The sequence below is a fragment of the Anser cygnoides genome, chromosome 9 (assembly GCF_040182565.1).
Source record: "Anser cygnoides isolate HZ-2024a breed goose chromosome 9, Taihu_goose_T2T_genome, whole genome shotgun sequence".
Lineage (NCBI taxonomy): Eukaryota > Metazoa > Chordata > Aves > Anseriformes > Anatidae > Anser > Anser cygnoides.
Window position 1 is genome coordinate 2,739,299 of NC_089881.1, and position 16,910 is coordinate 2,756,208.

Here is a 16,910-nt window from a genome sequence, read left to right on the forward strand (position 1 = left end):
TAGTCTAAATACAACACTGTCATTCCAAATGGTTTGGCCACCTCCTGCAAGCACAGGAGGAGACTGTCAGAACATGTTCCATGTAAAACTAAACCTGCATTTAGGTCAATCTTAATGAAGATCATCCAGCTGTGTCTATAATCAACCATTCTCATCTATTCAGGCCTCACAGCTCACCGTAATGCCACCACTTACTGGTGTTCCCTGTCTTGTTCCAAAGACCCTTTGCTCGACTGTCAAGCTTGCTATCCTTTGCTTTGTAATGCCATTTAAAATACCTTACTTCTTCAAGTCTGCACGGCATAAAACAAGGGAGTCCATGGCTTCCAAGGGATGGCGAGCCAGTTCGTGTGGCTGCAGGGGGAACAGCCAACCTGCTTCAAACTGCCCCTGTGCTAAGCAGGGCTCTGTCAAATCTCAGGACCAACGCTTAAGATGAACACAGTAACACAAATGAGAAAATGTATGTAACAAACACATTTAGCTATTCCTTTTATCTGTAATAAAACAATTCTAAATACCATAATAGTACAATCCTGCTTTACTGCCATTGTGCCCTACAGAACAGAGGTTTGGTTAAGCACACACAAGAACAGTAGGGATTGTTAACTGCTGGTTCAATGCAGCCTGCTGAGCTTACAGTCAAGCACCATGAAAAAGAACTAGGCGGTCCTGATAACTTTATTTTGATTTTAACTTTGTGTTGAGATGGAATTTGGGTAGGTCTACAGAAACAATTTATCTAGGAAACAAACAAAAAACAACAGCAATGTAAATGTAGTTTGACTGAACGACTTGTTTTTCTGATTCTCCCGGCAGAAACGTGCACAACTGGAACCAGCTGACAGGCATTGCTTGTTAGGGCATTTGGAAACAAGTACCGTAAGGGTCATAAGGAACCCAATTATGTCCCTCAAAGCACTTCTAACAAATTAACTCAAGGAATTCAGCCTTATTTTATTCCTAGAATTTCCTCTCCCTGTGCGACTTACACATCACACATGCGGTGCAGAAAGAGCTCTCTTTCCCCTTGCTGGGACAAGACCTTCCCTGCGGCCTGGCTAAGGGCCACGCCTGGTCAGTGTGGAAGTGGATTAGGAGGCCGCACTACAGCCAGCCCACCCAGGCAGAGCTGTCTTTGGCCATCAAACACACACACCTGAAACACAGAGCGCCCTGGTGGCTTTGCTGCTGTAAGCTGCGCTCCTGCTGACCACAGCTCCAGCCATGCCATCACCAAACCCAACAGCAAAGGCAGTTGCAGCTCTTGGGGCACTTTGTAGATTCAATCAGTAGCTGTAATTTCCCTAAAGGACTCCCAAACCCCATTTCAGACACTTGTTACTGCACGCAGCTACAAGCTAGGGTCACCTGCAGTGTGTATTCTCCTCAAAGAGAGAAGTTTCACACACAACCCCAGTTCTGAGTGCAAAGGAGTTGCAAGGCTTGGGCGCACCCACAAGCACCAGGGAACAGCTATCTATTTCATCTCCATTAAACAGGACACGTCTACAGTATAAAAACAACCTATGCTACTGGTACCTTCTCTTCTGAACTAAACTAAGGAATCCCAACTGCAAACAATGTAAAGTGTAATACTGTAAAAGGAAGAAAAAAAATTTTAAGTAGCTGTAATGAATAGAGCTATGCTTTCTTCTAGATATGTCTGCTGGATTTTCATGGATGAACCAAGGATTACTTTCAAATTCAGCACAAGCAATTTCACATTTAGATGTAGCAGGAGGCACTTCTGATTCTAAATCAAGGTAAATCAGAACATTTTTTCATTTAAGGCTAGTGAAAGACGCTTGTGGTACTTTCAGTAACCTCACTATTTCATAGCATTTACATCAGGAAGTGAGAAGTTTTCTGTTCAGCTTAATTTTTGATTGTGAAAGTCTCTTACTTTTCCTTGCTTGCTAATTATATTTGAAAGGTTAAATCTTCATGCTTTCAATTCTGAACACACTAGTTATTTTATATCTATGTTCCAAAGGAACAAAATCACTTCCAAGCCCTTATAAAAAGGGTTTTCCTGATTAACCATAAATTCCTGTCTGGACATGGACTACACGTAGGTAATTACCTGTGGAAAAAAGCCTGATAATACTTCTGAAGAATATAATAGAATGTTTGGTGTCCAAATGCACTATTGCTTAAGTTCTCATGGAAGAAGTTTAATCCACAGAGTCTAAACATAATTAAAAAAAAAAAAACCAAACAATCACACTGTGCTTGGAGGTTGCCTGTACCTTAAAAAATGGAGGAGAGGATTATTCTGGAACACATTCTTCATAGCATTTAATAGCTCCAACTCTGCATACATGTCTGTGTACTGACAAAACTTACAGATTGACTCTTTAAGCTTTCTTCAAATCAAGCAATTCTACTGTTAGTTGGTTAGGAAAAAAAAAGCCAGATGATAATCTTTTTTATGCTACTTTCCAATATTTTAACAATTTTCCTATTAGCTTTGTTTGACATAAAGCTTTTGGATGTTTCTTTCTTGGTATAATTTCTTTCCCTAAAGGAAAAGCTGGGGTCAAAAAGAAAGTTTAAAGCTTTTTGAGAAATCCTCTAAACTCCAACATTTCTGTTGTTTTGCTAGTGAGAATCCAGGGTTGTGTCTGGATGCTGAAGTGGCCTTAGCAACTGGGCAGCTTCTTGCCCCGAGCAGTCAGCAGTCCAGCAGTGCAGCGTCACGCTACTCTGAATCACGGGGAGAAACTCCATGCTCATTCAATGATGAGGATGAAGAGGATGAAGATGACGACTCTTCCTCCCCAGAATAAAGACAGTAGAAAACGGAATACACAAAATGCTGCTCATACATATTCTTAATGGGAGCTCCTGTTTGGATTTTACTTAAGTCTCTTGCCTTGGTTTGCACTGTGTTCAGTGAAGCAAAACAGAAGCTTCAAAACAAATTCACCCAAAGCTGAAATTGAAAACTTTTTTGTAGCTGAACAGAGCGACATACAGACACAGAGCAAAGTGGGTTTTTTAATCAACTATAACCAAGGAAAAGAACAAAGTCCCTGGAGATCTGGCAAAGAAAACATCATGATCGTATTTTTCGTTTTAGGACTTTCTGTCTCAAGTCTCTTTCCTCTCCATCTGGTAAAGATAAGGGAAAGAGGTAAAGATAAGGGGAAGACAACACATGCCGATTCTCACATTGTCTTTTGGCTGTGCTACCTTTAAAGAAAAAAAGAGGGGGAAGAGAGAGAGCACACACACGAACATGCTAAAATAGCTATTTAAAACTCTTGTATGAAAATTGTTGTAGGGAGAAGGGGCTGTTAGAATGTTTGCTTTTTTCTGTTCAACTTGCTGTATAGAAGATTCTTAAAGTAATATAAATTGCAGGTGATTAAATGAATCTTGAAATAGTTTAAATCCATTTTAGATACTCTTCAAGTAACATTAGTATGTCTCTTTTCAAAGGTTCATATGTTCGTTTATACTGCAGACCTAATTTATTATAAATAAGTGATGATTATTAGCCATTATTAAGCAGTCAGGATTAAAATAGCAGTATTCTCTGCACCAGCTTTTTTCACGGAAAAAAAGTGGAAATGTTTTATTTCTAGATTGCAGCGTATCCCATATAGCTTCTCCTTTACTGTTCTAACTTTATAATCCATCTGATTTTATAGCACATGTATTAACAAAGGGAAAAAAAAAAAAAAGGCCTCTATGTTAAGGATCTCAGGCAGTACTTTCAAATTCAAGGTGGGTTGTTCATGTAACAAAAAGTTCAGAATCTGAGGAAAAAAAATTAAAATTTTGACAGCATGTAATTTAATGTTTTGCATTCTAGTCAGCTTGGATTATGACAGACTAATTTGCTTTTAATTAACTTCCACTGTGAGCACCTTGATGCGCCTTTGAAAAACATCAATATTTAACAACTACTTAAAGTACTTCATGGCTAAAGTTACACAAAGTGAATTCCATTTGAACTGTTAAATTAGAACAGATGGCTCCATGGTCTGTATTTAAGGTTTTTGTGATTGGATGTGATGTTAAAAAAAAAACTTTGGATGACAGCAAAACGCGCTGTGGATGTAGAGTTCTCACGGTGTCCTAACATCCAGTATTTTAACTAGTCTTGAAGTGAACTACTTCTATGAAGTAAAGCCAGATAAAAATAGTGTTACTTCTTTTTGTTTTTTATACTGTATGTAAGTAGTTGACCCTTATATTAGCTGTCAGAGCTCAATGACACTGGCTCTGCTATCTAGTCAGAGATCAGGCAGCTCAGAAAACCACATTTGCTTGAGCGAGGTCAGCAAAGCGTACCCCTCGGCTGCTCTGACCATTGCTCCAGCCCAGCGTGGGGTATGTCCACCTGATCCCTTACAGACACATCGGCACTCAAGCCAACGTGATCCAAAAGCACTAAGGTAGGAAGAGAAACTGAGGCTTCAGCTAAAGAGCTGCCTGGCTGTCCTGCAGCTGTTAGCACATGACACACAGGACAGGCAAAACCGTGTGGAGCGCACAAGTACACATGCAGGTCTGCATTAAAAATTAAGGCATCCACATTGACGCTTGTCAGATAATTCAAACTCCTGCATCTCATGTAGAGTTAGGGCATCACCATTTTTAAGGCATAGCTCTTCTTCAAGCAAGTAGAGCGATCTAGCTTACACAAAGTTTTGCAGATGCACAAAAAAAAAAAAAAAAAAAAAAAGAATCTCGAAGGCCTACCATGTTATTCCCCATCTAGGCAGGACTGTTAGGCTGTGCTATGCACATGGTGCACAGGCAGCAGCAGACTGAGGGATTTACACCACCTCACTTCAACCAAATCTGTAGCACTACCTCTAGATGAAGAAAAGCTTTACTAATGCAAAATAATATTCTGAGAGAGTCAATGTACTTGACAAACTTGTGAAATAAGAGGAGGGAGAGAAGGTAACAGAAACTCCAGGCATATCATTAGGGAATTACTAGTTTCATTAATGGCATTTCATTTAAAAAGATTACTGCTTTTATTCTTTAAAATTTTTTTTTTTTTTTTTTTTGGAAAGTTGTCCTGTCAGCTTTCATTGGAGAGGGCAGATCAAAGATACCCAATATACACAGGACATCCTAAGGCACGCTAAAGAGGGGAGCATTTTCCAAAGTAATTATTGTTCACCCCCTATTACATTATGGGCAAAAGTAACCCTACGCTTTCTTCACATTTCCCACTTAAGATCTTCAGAAAACAAAAACACACCATCAACACACTAAACAATTGCTGAAGAGGAGAAGCTTTGAACTATAAGATGTAGGCAAAAAAAAGGCTTCTTGCCCAGAAACAGAATGCATTTTATCAGTAGTCACTGTGCTTTCTGCTTTGCAGGAGGAAGATCTTCAGTAATACCTTCCTCCTGTTGATGTCTCTGTCTTTCAGAGCAGCAGACTGCACAGCTACTTGCTTTCTGGCAAACAAAGCTATCAACTTCTTTTTTTCTTTTAATCTAGGAGCACATTTATTTAGACAGTTGAACCAAGATTTTAGAAGTTATTTTTCTGAACTAGTTGAATACAAAGGACTAAACAAGTTAGAACACACGTAAGAGACTTCAAAAGGAAATTCTTTCCTTAGGATTCTTTGTGCCAAGTTACAGTTGAGGATGAAGTTCAACTACAGCACTGTGGTCTTGTGGTTGCACAAAGGTCTGGGAACTGGGACAGTTCTGGGCCTTTTCCAGCTCTAGTCACTCGTGTATGACCTCAGGCAAGCCTTTCCGTCATTCTTGTTGAACTTCATTGACGTATTTCAAAAAAAAAAAAAAAAAAGGCAACAAACAGGTAAATGCAGGACCTCACTCAATACAGATGTTCATCTGAACTGAGCTCTGAGCAATTAATGAGCAACAAGGAGACTAAGAATATTAACCAACCGCACTGCTCCTGCTAGGCTCATGGCAGTAGTCATGCTTAGCTGCTTCAACATGCAAGTTTCCTCCGAAAGGCAGCAGTAGGTATTTTCCAGAATAACATGGTCATTAGCAAGATGGGTTTTCCTGTGTTGTATTGAGTTACCATCATCCTCTACTGGCTTGCACCATATATTCATTGGTAGGAAACACGCTGCAACTGGCACAGGATGGCAACTCACATAAGGCAGAGTTAACATTTGAGTTTTCATATACATTCTATATAAGTGACATTATCTGCCTCCTGGAATGCTAGTTCTTGGTTATACATTCAGAAGGCAAGCAGTATAATGCTGTTTGTAAATGCTATTCTATATCCTAAGTAAACAGCTTTATTTCTGGACTTATTTTATGGTGCTTGACAAATCTAAATTTGACTTAAACTTGCTAGCATCACAAACTAGGTGAAAAAAGTTGAGTGGGAGACAGCATTTTTCATTACATGAAAAACTGATAAAATGTTTGTGGACTTAGGTTTTTAAATTTATATTGAACTGTGCCATTGTCTTCTGAATTCAGCACTGGAATTAATGGCAACAATCCACCTACATGGATTGGGATCACACCTGATCTAACATGCCTATAAGTAAAGGCTAAAGCAAATAACATCAGTTCAACTGAAGGCATGGGTTTAACTAACTTAATTTAACTAGCGCACACCACACTTTAGATATTTCCATTTTGGTTAAGGCTATAGTTAATGTCTGCTTTTTAAACTACAGTTTCCAAATACTCCTAATCCTTTTCAACAGCTGGAAAGTGCTGGGCATACACCACACCAACAGAAGGATTTGTGCCGAGCAACCAAGTCATCCTCAAGTACCATGATGTAAACAGGCCTAATAACAAAATTTTAATCATATTTTAAAAACAAATGGACAAAACAAACAACTCATGTTTATTCATAAAATGATGCTTGAATTTAGAATTCAACAGCTAAGGTTTTAAGTGTTCTGTGCTCTTTTTCCTGCCCACACCCACCATTTTAAATCTAGAGCATGGATGAAACTTTTTTTTAATCAAAATGACATTTGAATCTAAGCACTGGGCAATGCTCATTTTTGTAATTACCTGCCTCTTGTTAGCTGAGCATTATATCCCAGCACTTTATAGAGAAGACTTTAATTTTAATAAGCTAATGATACTTGGGGTTTGGATTTGATTAAAAACAAAGCTAGTAACCACAGGCTATACTATTTAGTAAACAAACCAGTAGTCATCTTCCGACTGACCACTTTGTTTGTATTTCCATTCACCTAATTTTCACTGCAAGAGCATCTCAGTTTCAGAACATACGTATTTTAAACAACCAGGTACAATGAAGCTGGGAAGAGACTGTATGAGCTTCTCATATTTTTGATTTTAAAACTTCTAGCAATAGTCATACTCTGGGGCAACACCATTCAGCTTCCTAGGAGCTTGGCTCACGTTGAAGACAAGAGTGCCGTGGCCCCACTGCTTGAGGCCGGGCACGTTTTGCAGCTGAACGCCTCGACCCACGGCACTGGGAACCCATGCCTCTTGCAGCTCTGCTGATCAACTGCAAAGAGGCTGAGAACAGCTGGTCTGTGTATTGGTTTTTAAAATACGCCACTCAATGCATTTTGACCTATGCCAAAAAACACTTGTAATTGCTGGTTAGCACACACCTACCCTTCCAAGCATGTCAGCAGCTCTGAATACTTCGTTTTCTGCTAGCAGTTGTTCCCTTAAAGCCTGACGCCCTGCAGCTTCTTGAAACTGTCATGCCTTAGACTTACCTGAATTCTCAAATCAGATTGCCTTTCCTATTTATCTCTCAGAATTTAGTTTGGCAAGTGTTTTTAAGAGGCTGTGCACAATCGTGCTCTGGACCCAGGTATATTGCCAAAAAGATCCCCACAACCAACCATAGGAACCTGTTGTTCATTCCCTCTGCTCTGATACCACCCTTTCAAGTCTCTGTAGCTGCTCCTACAAGTATTTCCTGGCTTGTTCAATCAGAAGCAAAATGCACGGATACCTAACCCAGCTGGCATTGGCAGTTCGGTGAGGGGATGATCCCAAAAACAGCCTAATAACAACAGCAGCAAATTAAAGGGACTGTTTATTGCAGCTGATTAGAGAACGTGTGTTCATTCTGCATCTTTAACACTTCTCCCTTGTCTGGCCTACTCCAAAGGTCAGCCAAAACAATAATATTTTTTTCCTACTTTTACCTGTTTGATAGCACCCAGCAATTCAGGACAGCTACCCAAGCTGCAGACCAAAAATCCCTGCTCAGATTTGGGCAGAAGTGGTGTCTGAGATCTAACCATCCAAATCCCAGGGAAAAGTCTCCCACATAGGAACAATATGGTGCAAATGAGCAACTTAATTTTTTTCTTTCTCCAGGAGGAAAAGCAGGCTGATGTGGGCCAGATAAATATCTGTAAGAGAGGCAGGAGAGTTCAGAGCAGATACAGGAGTCTCCCAGGAGCGCAGATTTGTACGTCTCCTTAGCACTCTGCATTGGCTATAGGAAGTGGCACCCACTGCATCTTCAGATTTTAAATGCCATTTTTAAATGCTTAACCCTTCGCAGGCTTATATAATCACCACTGGATAGCAGGACACAGCTATGTACAACTTAAAGCCAGCTGTAGATTTAAATTAAACTCATCTATGCAACATTAAGGAAAATTTTACAAGACAAACCGAGTCCTTCACGGTGACCTACTTTTAGCCTATTATCCTTATCCAGGCTGAGTGAAACAGAGCAATCCCTGGTGCTCAGCTTCTCGTGCCTTGCAGGTAGCACCAGTGGCACACTGACAGGACAAGGCAGTCAGAGAGGAAGGGAACAACCACCCACCTGCAGCCCTTAACGCTGGAACTTCAACTGAAGTGTTCCCATGGAGCTATAGTGCCTTTTTTTATTTATTATTAAATTTGGTCGCTACATCAGTCCTTCTGCAGAACTTAGGTTTGACTAATTTACTTTTAGGATCACATGTAATTGTTCTGTAGGGCCACAAAATTAAGGCATTAACCAGAAAAGGTAAGGTCCACAAAATCAATCTTTAGGTTTTGGTGGGGTTGTTAGGTTTCTAACGTAACTTTAACAATTAATAGCTTTGGTTGCTGTAATGCAGGGATTAAGCGGGACTCTCAAAGTTTCCCTAGTAAAACACCAGCTGGACCAAAAATCCATCATGCAAGTTTCTCATGCTCCCCCATCTCTAAAGCCAGGTTGTACACATGAAAAATACTTCAGATTGCAAAGTTTTGGTAGAGAAACATATGCAAATATGGTGCCACTGTATCTTGCAAACACCTACTGTGAAATAATTCACCCTATGTGAGCCAACCTGGGAGAACTTGGGTAGGAGTTCGCCCTGGTTCTTCAGGCCCAGGCAGCGGCAGGGCACAGCGCGCAGGCAGCCCCTCTGCTGGCACCGTGCGGACCCGCTGCCTGCAGGGAGCCACCACCGCATGCGATGGGAAAGCATCCTTGTTCTGTACAACAATTTGCTGTAGATTTTTGAATTCTCCATGGTTTTCTTTCTTTCCAAATACCTTTAAATTATAAATGAAACTTGTATTTTTGCAGAAAGACTGCTATTAAGCTATCCTGATTTTTTTTTCCTGATCAAATAGCATTACTTTCCACTACCACGTTGTGTGTGGCGAGGAGCAGTGAAAGAAAAAAAAAGTGGTAGAAGTACACATGCTATAGACACTGACAAAGAAAAGTGCATATACAAAGTTTTACTTTCCTAATAGGAACACTGGCATTAGCAAATAGTATATTTGAACCAATAGGAAATATTACTTTGTAGTAGCAAACACTTTGTAAATAAAAACTTACTATTTTTTTAATGGAAATTTTACAGAAGAAGCTATTTCTGTATACTCAACTGATCCCGTGTTTACTGAAAATGCTGCAAGTGGGAATTGTACATTGCAAAATAGGGGTAGGGAGCAATGTCTGCCTGAAGTGAAAAGTATATACAGGCTGGAGAGAAACATCATTCAGCTGTTTGTGAACAGGAAAGTAAAGCTGAACTGTATAGGAACCGAATAAAAGAATTTCAAGGCAACAAGGTTGGGCTTGTTTTTAAAAATGTGGAAAAAAATGTTGCTCAAGGTTGATGTTGACAGAACATGTTCTTCACTGAAAAAAAAAAAAAAAGACATCCCCCACTTTACAGTTTAATCTCCAAGAACCACTGCATCACTTGATATTTTGAAAATAATACAAAAAAATCTCGCACTTGCAGACTCGTTGGCTACTTCACCACTCTGAGCAACTTCCCCTGCCCAGGACAAGATGCCAGACTTCTGAAGTTGTTACATTTTGACAAAATACCTTACAAAATGTCCAGGAATAATATTGTCCCTATCCGGTCAAGAAGTGCACCCAATCTAAACCTCAATGAAGGCCTCAGAAACATCTAATTGAAATATGCGTTGAGTTTGACATGGAAATCAATTTCAAACAGGCTTTTCATTCTGGTTTCTGAAGTGCTAGCTCTATTTAACAGTCCAGTCTGCTAACAAGGAATTCACAGTGCTTGTCTCAGCACCCTATATTTCAGTACTCCATGTGCTACCCTCGTGTCTCATCGCTAACTCACCTTTTTACACAGGGACACCCTTCCAGTGTCCAGTGTAGGCTCTAAGCATATAGCCTTCCAGCCCCACATTGTGTTAGCAAGAATCCAAATGGAAAGCACTTAGGGAGCTTAACCGCAGTCCCTCTTCTTAATGTGTATTGGTTTTCCATCACCAAATTCAAAAATCCCAAAGTAATTTCACAGTGCTCATTTTTCCCAAATGCACAAAAGATCCATGAGACAGTAGTAAACATCTCAAGCCAGCTGAAATTAAAGGTTAAAAGCCAATAGGAAAAGACCTGCAGAACTGTGAGTTCCTTCTTGTGTAATAAATACAAATTGTAGCACAGACCCCTTTCATCTAAAATGTGTTGACATATTTGGGAAGGCATTTTCATGAAAAGCTTTAGCAGACTCCAGTTAGCCCTAAATAACTAGCTACAGCCTTGTTATGAGGTTAAAATAGCTGTGAAACACAACTGAAGAAATGAGAGCCTGCAGTCTTTTTCTCAGTAATAAAGACAATCCTTATTGAAAACCAAGTCTAGATACCTGTACATTCTTTTGTGTAGGTGCTAAGTAAGTTGGCATGAGAAGGATTCTGGAACATTAAACTATTCGTAAAGCTTGCTGGAATAAATACTCTCCCCTAAAGAATCTAAAAAGACAAGTTTTGCTGTAAGCCACTTACATTTCGTTGTGCTGCTTTTTCACCTTGGGATCTCCCCCCCAGGACCCCAACACAGAGACTGAGAAAACATTAAAGGCTGAAAGCCCCCTTTCCCTTTTTCTTCTAGGAAGTGCTACTTGGCACGGCTCTCTCTAAGGACAAAAAATTCCATTAAAAAAGCCCTCTCTGAAATTACAAGTGCTTTTGGTTAGAATTTCTTTGAGTAACTGCCCAATAAGATATCATCATACAAACTGAAGCTGTTTTATATTTTTCTTCATGTAAATCTGTATGGCTTTAAAAAAAAAAATTATTAAGCAACGGTAACTGTTGTAGCATTACATTTCATTGTGCTAGCAATAACAACAGAAAAATTAGGCAAATCTTTCCTATGGTTACAAAAATAGTCTTAAATTGTATTTTGCTGAATCACATGCATTCTATTAGAAAACAAAAAGATCTCAAGACATTCAGGGAAAACAGAAAAAAAACACATTGTGTAGGTTTATTATTCATTAAACTTTGTCTCAACCCCAAGTGTAGGATAGGAGATAGATTTGAACAATACTTCATTGTGGAAGTCCGCTGTCACAAGCAATGTCCCTGACTGCGTGTGATTCGTGTAGGTTGCTCCTGAGCTCGGCTCTGCCTTACTGCGGTGGGCCTGTCCTTCGGCTGCCCAAGGAACAACGCGCACATCTTCGCTCTTGGGGTCTTAATTAACACCAAATTCCTACTCTGTTGTTCCTACTGTATGTTATTTAAAAGGCTCCAAGCCCTCATGTCCCTGGGACTAATTGCCTCCTCGCTGAAACTGCTGTTCCAGGGTAACAAAATACAACAAACCGCTCTGTGTACTGCACAGGGTGATCAGTACTTTTAATCTGTCACCTAGCCTAAAACAAGTCTGTCACACTGAAAAAACAAGTTGTTGAAGGATTTGCATTCCTGCCTCCTAGCTTGGTTCCTACAGCTGCCACCAAACAACTGACCGTGGTTTGGCTCGCTTTTGTTACGCCTCAGGAGTCCCGTGCCAGCCACCCAGGGACTCCTCAGCAGTACCTGAGCTGCAACCATGAGCTGGCCCTGGAAGGAACAAACCCTGCAAACTGGGTTCATGCTCTCCCAGCACAGAAAGGCAGATGGAGCTACAAAATGGCAAAGTTATCTCAGCACCGCTGTTTTACAACAAAACCAGTACCCTCCTTCGGTTCTGATGACTTACGCCTGTGCAAGCCCACGTGAACTTGTGCACATCCAGGAATATCTCAATGTGAAAGCTCAGGTTATGCAGCAGTGACAAAACACAACTATTATATTTAATTAATCCATTACAATTAATTGAGCATAATTTTTCAAACGTTAAATAATAATAATAATACAAATTCCATTTGATTCTATATTATGCAAAAAGAAGCAGGCTACAACATTTTACACCAGCCACTGGCACAAACAAAATGGTTGCCATTTTCAGTAAATAACCAATGTAAGGACACAAGATCTTGGCACATTTAGGAGTTAAAAAACGTTTCAAGCGAGCAAACCCTGCAGATGAGGGAACACACCCTAGGATTTAGGTGTGCACGATGTAACCTCCAGCCTCCCAAATTAAGCTAAAGGCACCGCGACCCGGTGTGAGGGAGGATCGGGCTGCGGGCAGGCCCAGGACGTGTCAGCGCAGTACAAGGCAGGGGAGAACTCGCCACAGGCACCGCAGGCGGCTGCCACGCTCCGACGGCCGCCAGAAAGCAGCTCCGTGCTGAGGGAAGGCTGAGGAACAACCGCAGCGCCCAGGTGCCACGGCTACCACCGACACCGTCGTTTAGCGGCGGAAAAGGCGGCGCGGCTCGGCGCGGCTCGGCGGCCGCCCGCCCGCCCTTGCTGAGGCGATGGCAGCTGCCTCGCGCCCGCCTCGTGGCCCAGTGCCTGCCCTCAGGCCCAGCAGCTCCCGCCTGAGGGCGGCTCGGGGGCGCAGGCCCCCAGCTGATGGTGAGAAACCTTAACTCTGTTAAATACCCGAGAAAGTCAAAAGAAAAGTACAACCAGCTGTGGAAAATCCACTGACACAAACTTCAAGATCGAAGAACATCCAGTGAAACAGTCCTTGGTGGAAAATCCCTGTCTATATTATTATCGCTTTAACACTACTATAACATCTTCACGCTACCTAACAAGGTCATTAAGTATTATTAACAGTACATTTTCCAAAACACATAAGCTGCTCTACCTACCGCTAGTAAGATAACTTTGTAAATTAACACATGTAAATTAACATGTAAATTAAATTAAGATGTAAATTAACACATCCAGTGGCTGCTTGCAGTCAAGCATTCTGGTGCAAGCCCAGGGTTTTTAGGGACGTTGTTACTTCTGAACCTACTTTCGAACCTTTGATATTTTCTCATCATCTCATTAGCATGACTGAAGCCAAGATGGAAACATTCTGGGCATACAAATTTATTCATGTTCTGCCAAGCTCCTACCTACCTTTTTCTTGCATCTGGCAAGACTTAAATTAAGATGAAATGATAGGCCTACTCTGTCTAGGGTCTGCGGCCAAATGACTGAGTCAGCTACATCAGAGCATTTAGCAGACCAGGGGTTGTTGGCCCTCGAGCAACCAATGAAGGGCAGAAGCCCTTCCAGTGGCAGAGACCTGATCAGGTCTGTATGCTGTAATTGAGGACCCTCCCAGCCCCCGTGACTTTATGATTGTATGTGTTCCTGAGACAATTGGTGTCGAGCCCTCTCTTAATCCATTCAAATACGGGAAACGTGTGATTGGCAGGATAACAAATGGGTACACCACCAGGGATGCAAGTATTCCAGGAAATAAAGCAGTACTGGTTGATGAAGATTCTTGCCAGACTTGGAGATGGGTCTCATTAACTCATTTGATAGAGGAATACCCCTATTTCAACCTTTTGGAAAGAAGAATTCATCAAATGGTATATTATATGACTAATATGCCCTTCATAGAGTAAATATACTGCACTAAACGATAATTACAGCAAAATATATCCCTCTCTGATTGCTAATGGATATAAGCCCTCAAACTGGGAAGTTTTTTGTTGTTTCTGTTACATGTAACTAGGTGAACTTCTGTTAGAAAAGACAATGATATGCAATAGCAGTAGTTAGAAAAAAATACAGAAGACTGCTCTCATCCATGGTCAGACTCTTAAAATAGATGCAAAAGCCGAAAGCAAGTGGCCCCATTCTCAGTGCTGCATGATGTATTGAAAAGGCACAAGAACAGGGAAACAAGTGGGCCAACAGACAAGGCTAAGCAAGCGAGTTTGGTTTAAGGGTACTGAATGTATACATGACAGAAAAGAAAAAAACTGTCAAGCTTTTAGAGGTGATCTTAAATATTTCCATAATTATTTTTCCTTCCTCCATTTACACATTTCTGTAACATTTCTGTATCTGAAGGCAATATACTGCATTAAGTGAATATCTGTAATTCCCCTGCTGTGCTGAAACAGAATCACAGAATCACAGAATCATCTAGGTTGGAAGAGACCTCCAAGATCATCTAGTCCAACCTCTGCCCTAACACTAACAAGTCCTACACTAAACCATATCACTAAGGGCTACATCTAAACGTCTTTTAAAGATCTCCAGGGATGGCGACTCAACCACCTCCCTGGGCAGTCCATTCCAGTGCCTAACAACCCTTTCAGTAAAGAAGTTCTTCCTAACATCCAACCTAAACCTCCCCTGGCGCAACTTTCGCCCATTCCCCCTCGTCCTGTCACCAGGCACGTGGGAGAATAGACCAACCCCCACCTCGCTACAGCCTCCTTTAAGGTAACTGTAGAGAGCGATGAGGTCTCCCCTGAGCCTCCTCTTCTCCAGGCTGAACAAGCCCAGCTCCCTCAGCCGCTCCTCGTAAGACTTGTTCTCCAGACCCCTCACCAGCTTGGTCGCCCTTCTCTGGACTCGCTCGAGCACCTCCATGTCCTTCTTGTAGCGAGGGGCCCAAAACTGAACACAGTACTCGAGGTGTGGCCTCACCAGAGCTGAGTACAGGGGCACAATCACCTCCCTAGACCTGCTGGCCACACTGCTTCTTATGCAAGCCAGGAAACCTAACAGTGCTTCAAATGAGGGAAAATGCAAACTCTGCTCTGCTCAATGCTCCACAGTACACATCAGTATCTGTACTGCAGGGGCCACTCCTGCATGCAGTAACTCCTAGAATTTTTGCATTTATCTCCACAGACTCCCATTTGTCATCACTAATCATCAGCAGCTGGTCAGTGAAAGAGCTGCTATAGACTCTTAACTTCACATGATTTTCACTGTGCTATGCATGTTTGCTCTAAGGGCAGCTTGGTAAGCTGGGAAATACAGCATACACCTTTTGTGATCCTGAATGAGTTAAAGAGCCTTGTGTTTGAGCTACCCGCAGACAAGAACAACATGTAATCTCTGACAAGCCAGGCAGACAGCTCTGGCTCAGCAGATAGCAGGAACATAAACTCAAAGGGCAAAGACATCTCACAGTTCCAACAGTCGTTCATGTCCTAGGGAGATTTCAGAGAGCTCTCGTTATATTTTAAGTCGTGACTGCATTTCTGTTTGTCAGAGTGCATTTGCCAGTTGCACAGCTGAATTTTTATATGCAAGTCAGCCTACAGCAGTTTCCAGTAATGGCATCTTATGCAATTTTTGACCTACTTTAACGCATTGGGGCACTTGGGAACACGGGATCCACTGCAGCAGCTTTCTACAGACTATGTTACACTGCAGCAGAAAGCAAATCTCTAGATAAATATATTGACTCACTGAACTAGAGGCGAATTTTAAAATGAATTTTATTTTCAAGGTATTTGCCAAACCAGATCCAGATCAGTCATCATACCTATTATCTTTAGCTAGAGACTGCGCACATTATTTCAAAAAGATCAGAGGATCAAAACCAGTAAGCTGTTACATATACACTGACCTTTTCTGGGTTTTCTCAACCTTTCTAGGCTGCAGTTTCCTGAAGACCACTGCTTAACACCTCAAATCAGGGCTTCTGTTATCATAGAACACTGCAGGGTTAGCAATACAGACTTTTTATTTCACCCCAACGGACACCTATGTTCAAGAAGGAAGTTTCTTCTAAACATTCTTGTGTATATTAGCTGAAGATTTCAACCTTCAGTTGAGATCTAAAACTTTTGATTTCACTACCAAATGTGAACAGCTGGGGAGCTAAACACCACTACTGAAGGAAAAATTGCAAATAAAAGTATACCCACTATCAATCAGAGAAATCTTTGAAGAGGAGAAGTAGCAAGAAAAAAAAATCAGGATGACTATCCTTCATCTTCCTTCTCCCACATAATAACGATGAAGAACTCTGATGTAGTGATTTTAAAAGTTGCAAGACATATCCCACAGCGTATACATTTCAGATTTGCAATTTGATAAAGGTGTCTGACCAAAGTTATCTGAGTGGGCCTGCAGACACCACCACTGCACAACTGTTAGAGGTCAGGATCTACAGAGAACTTTTTTCCTGAACAATCCCAGAAAAGTTTTTCTGCGTGTGTGTGTGGCTTTATCACCTCCTGCATCTTCTTTGGTCATTCTATAATTGGCATTAGAGGGATAATGTACTCTTACCTTAAAAAAATCCTATAGTGACTTCTACATGATTTTGACATGAAAAATCTCATGTACTTGGTACTGCACAGTCTTGATAAGCAATTACTACTTTAATCCTGTAGC

At 41.2% G+C, this 16,910-nt stretch overlaps 1 protein-coding gene across 14 annotated transcripts in view; it reads left to right on the forward strand.

The window, feature by feature from the left end:
- Window positions 1–16,910, forward strand: part of TFDP2 (transcription factor Dp-2) — an 85,446-nt gene that overhangs the window by 45,051 nt on the left and 23,485 nt on the right. For 13 of the 14 annotated variants that reach the window (XM_013181498.3, XM_048062894.2, XM_048062895.2 and 10 more), the window contains 2 exons: window positions 1,661–1,766; window positions 2,609–5,805. The exons of the other annotated variant lie outside the window; for it this stretch is intronic. In XM_013181498.3, coding sequence (XP_013036952.1) covers window positions 1,661–1,766; window positions 2,609–2,792 — 290 coding nt within the window. In that variant the 3' untranslated portion in view covers window positions 2,793–5,805. Of the gene's footprint in view, window positions 1–1,660; window positions 1,767–2,608; window positions 5,806–16,910 lie in introns of those variants that run through there. 14 annotated transcript variants of the gene reach the window in all.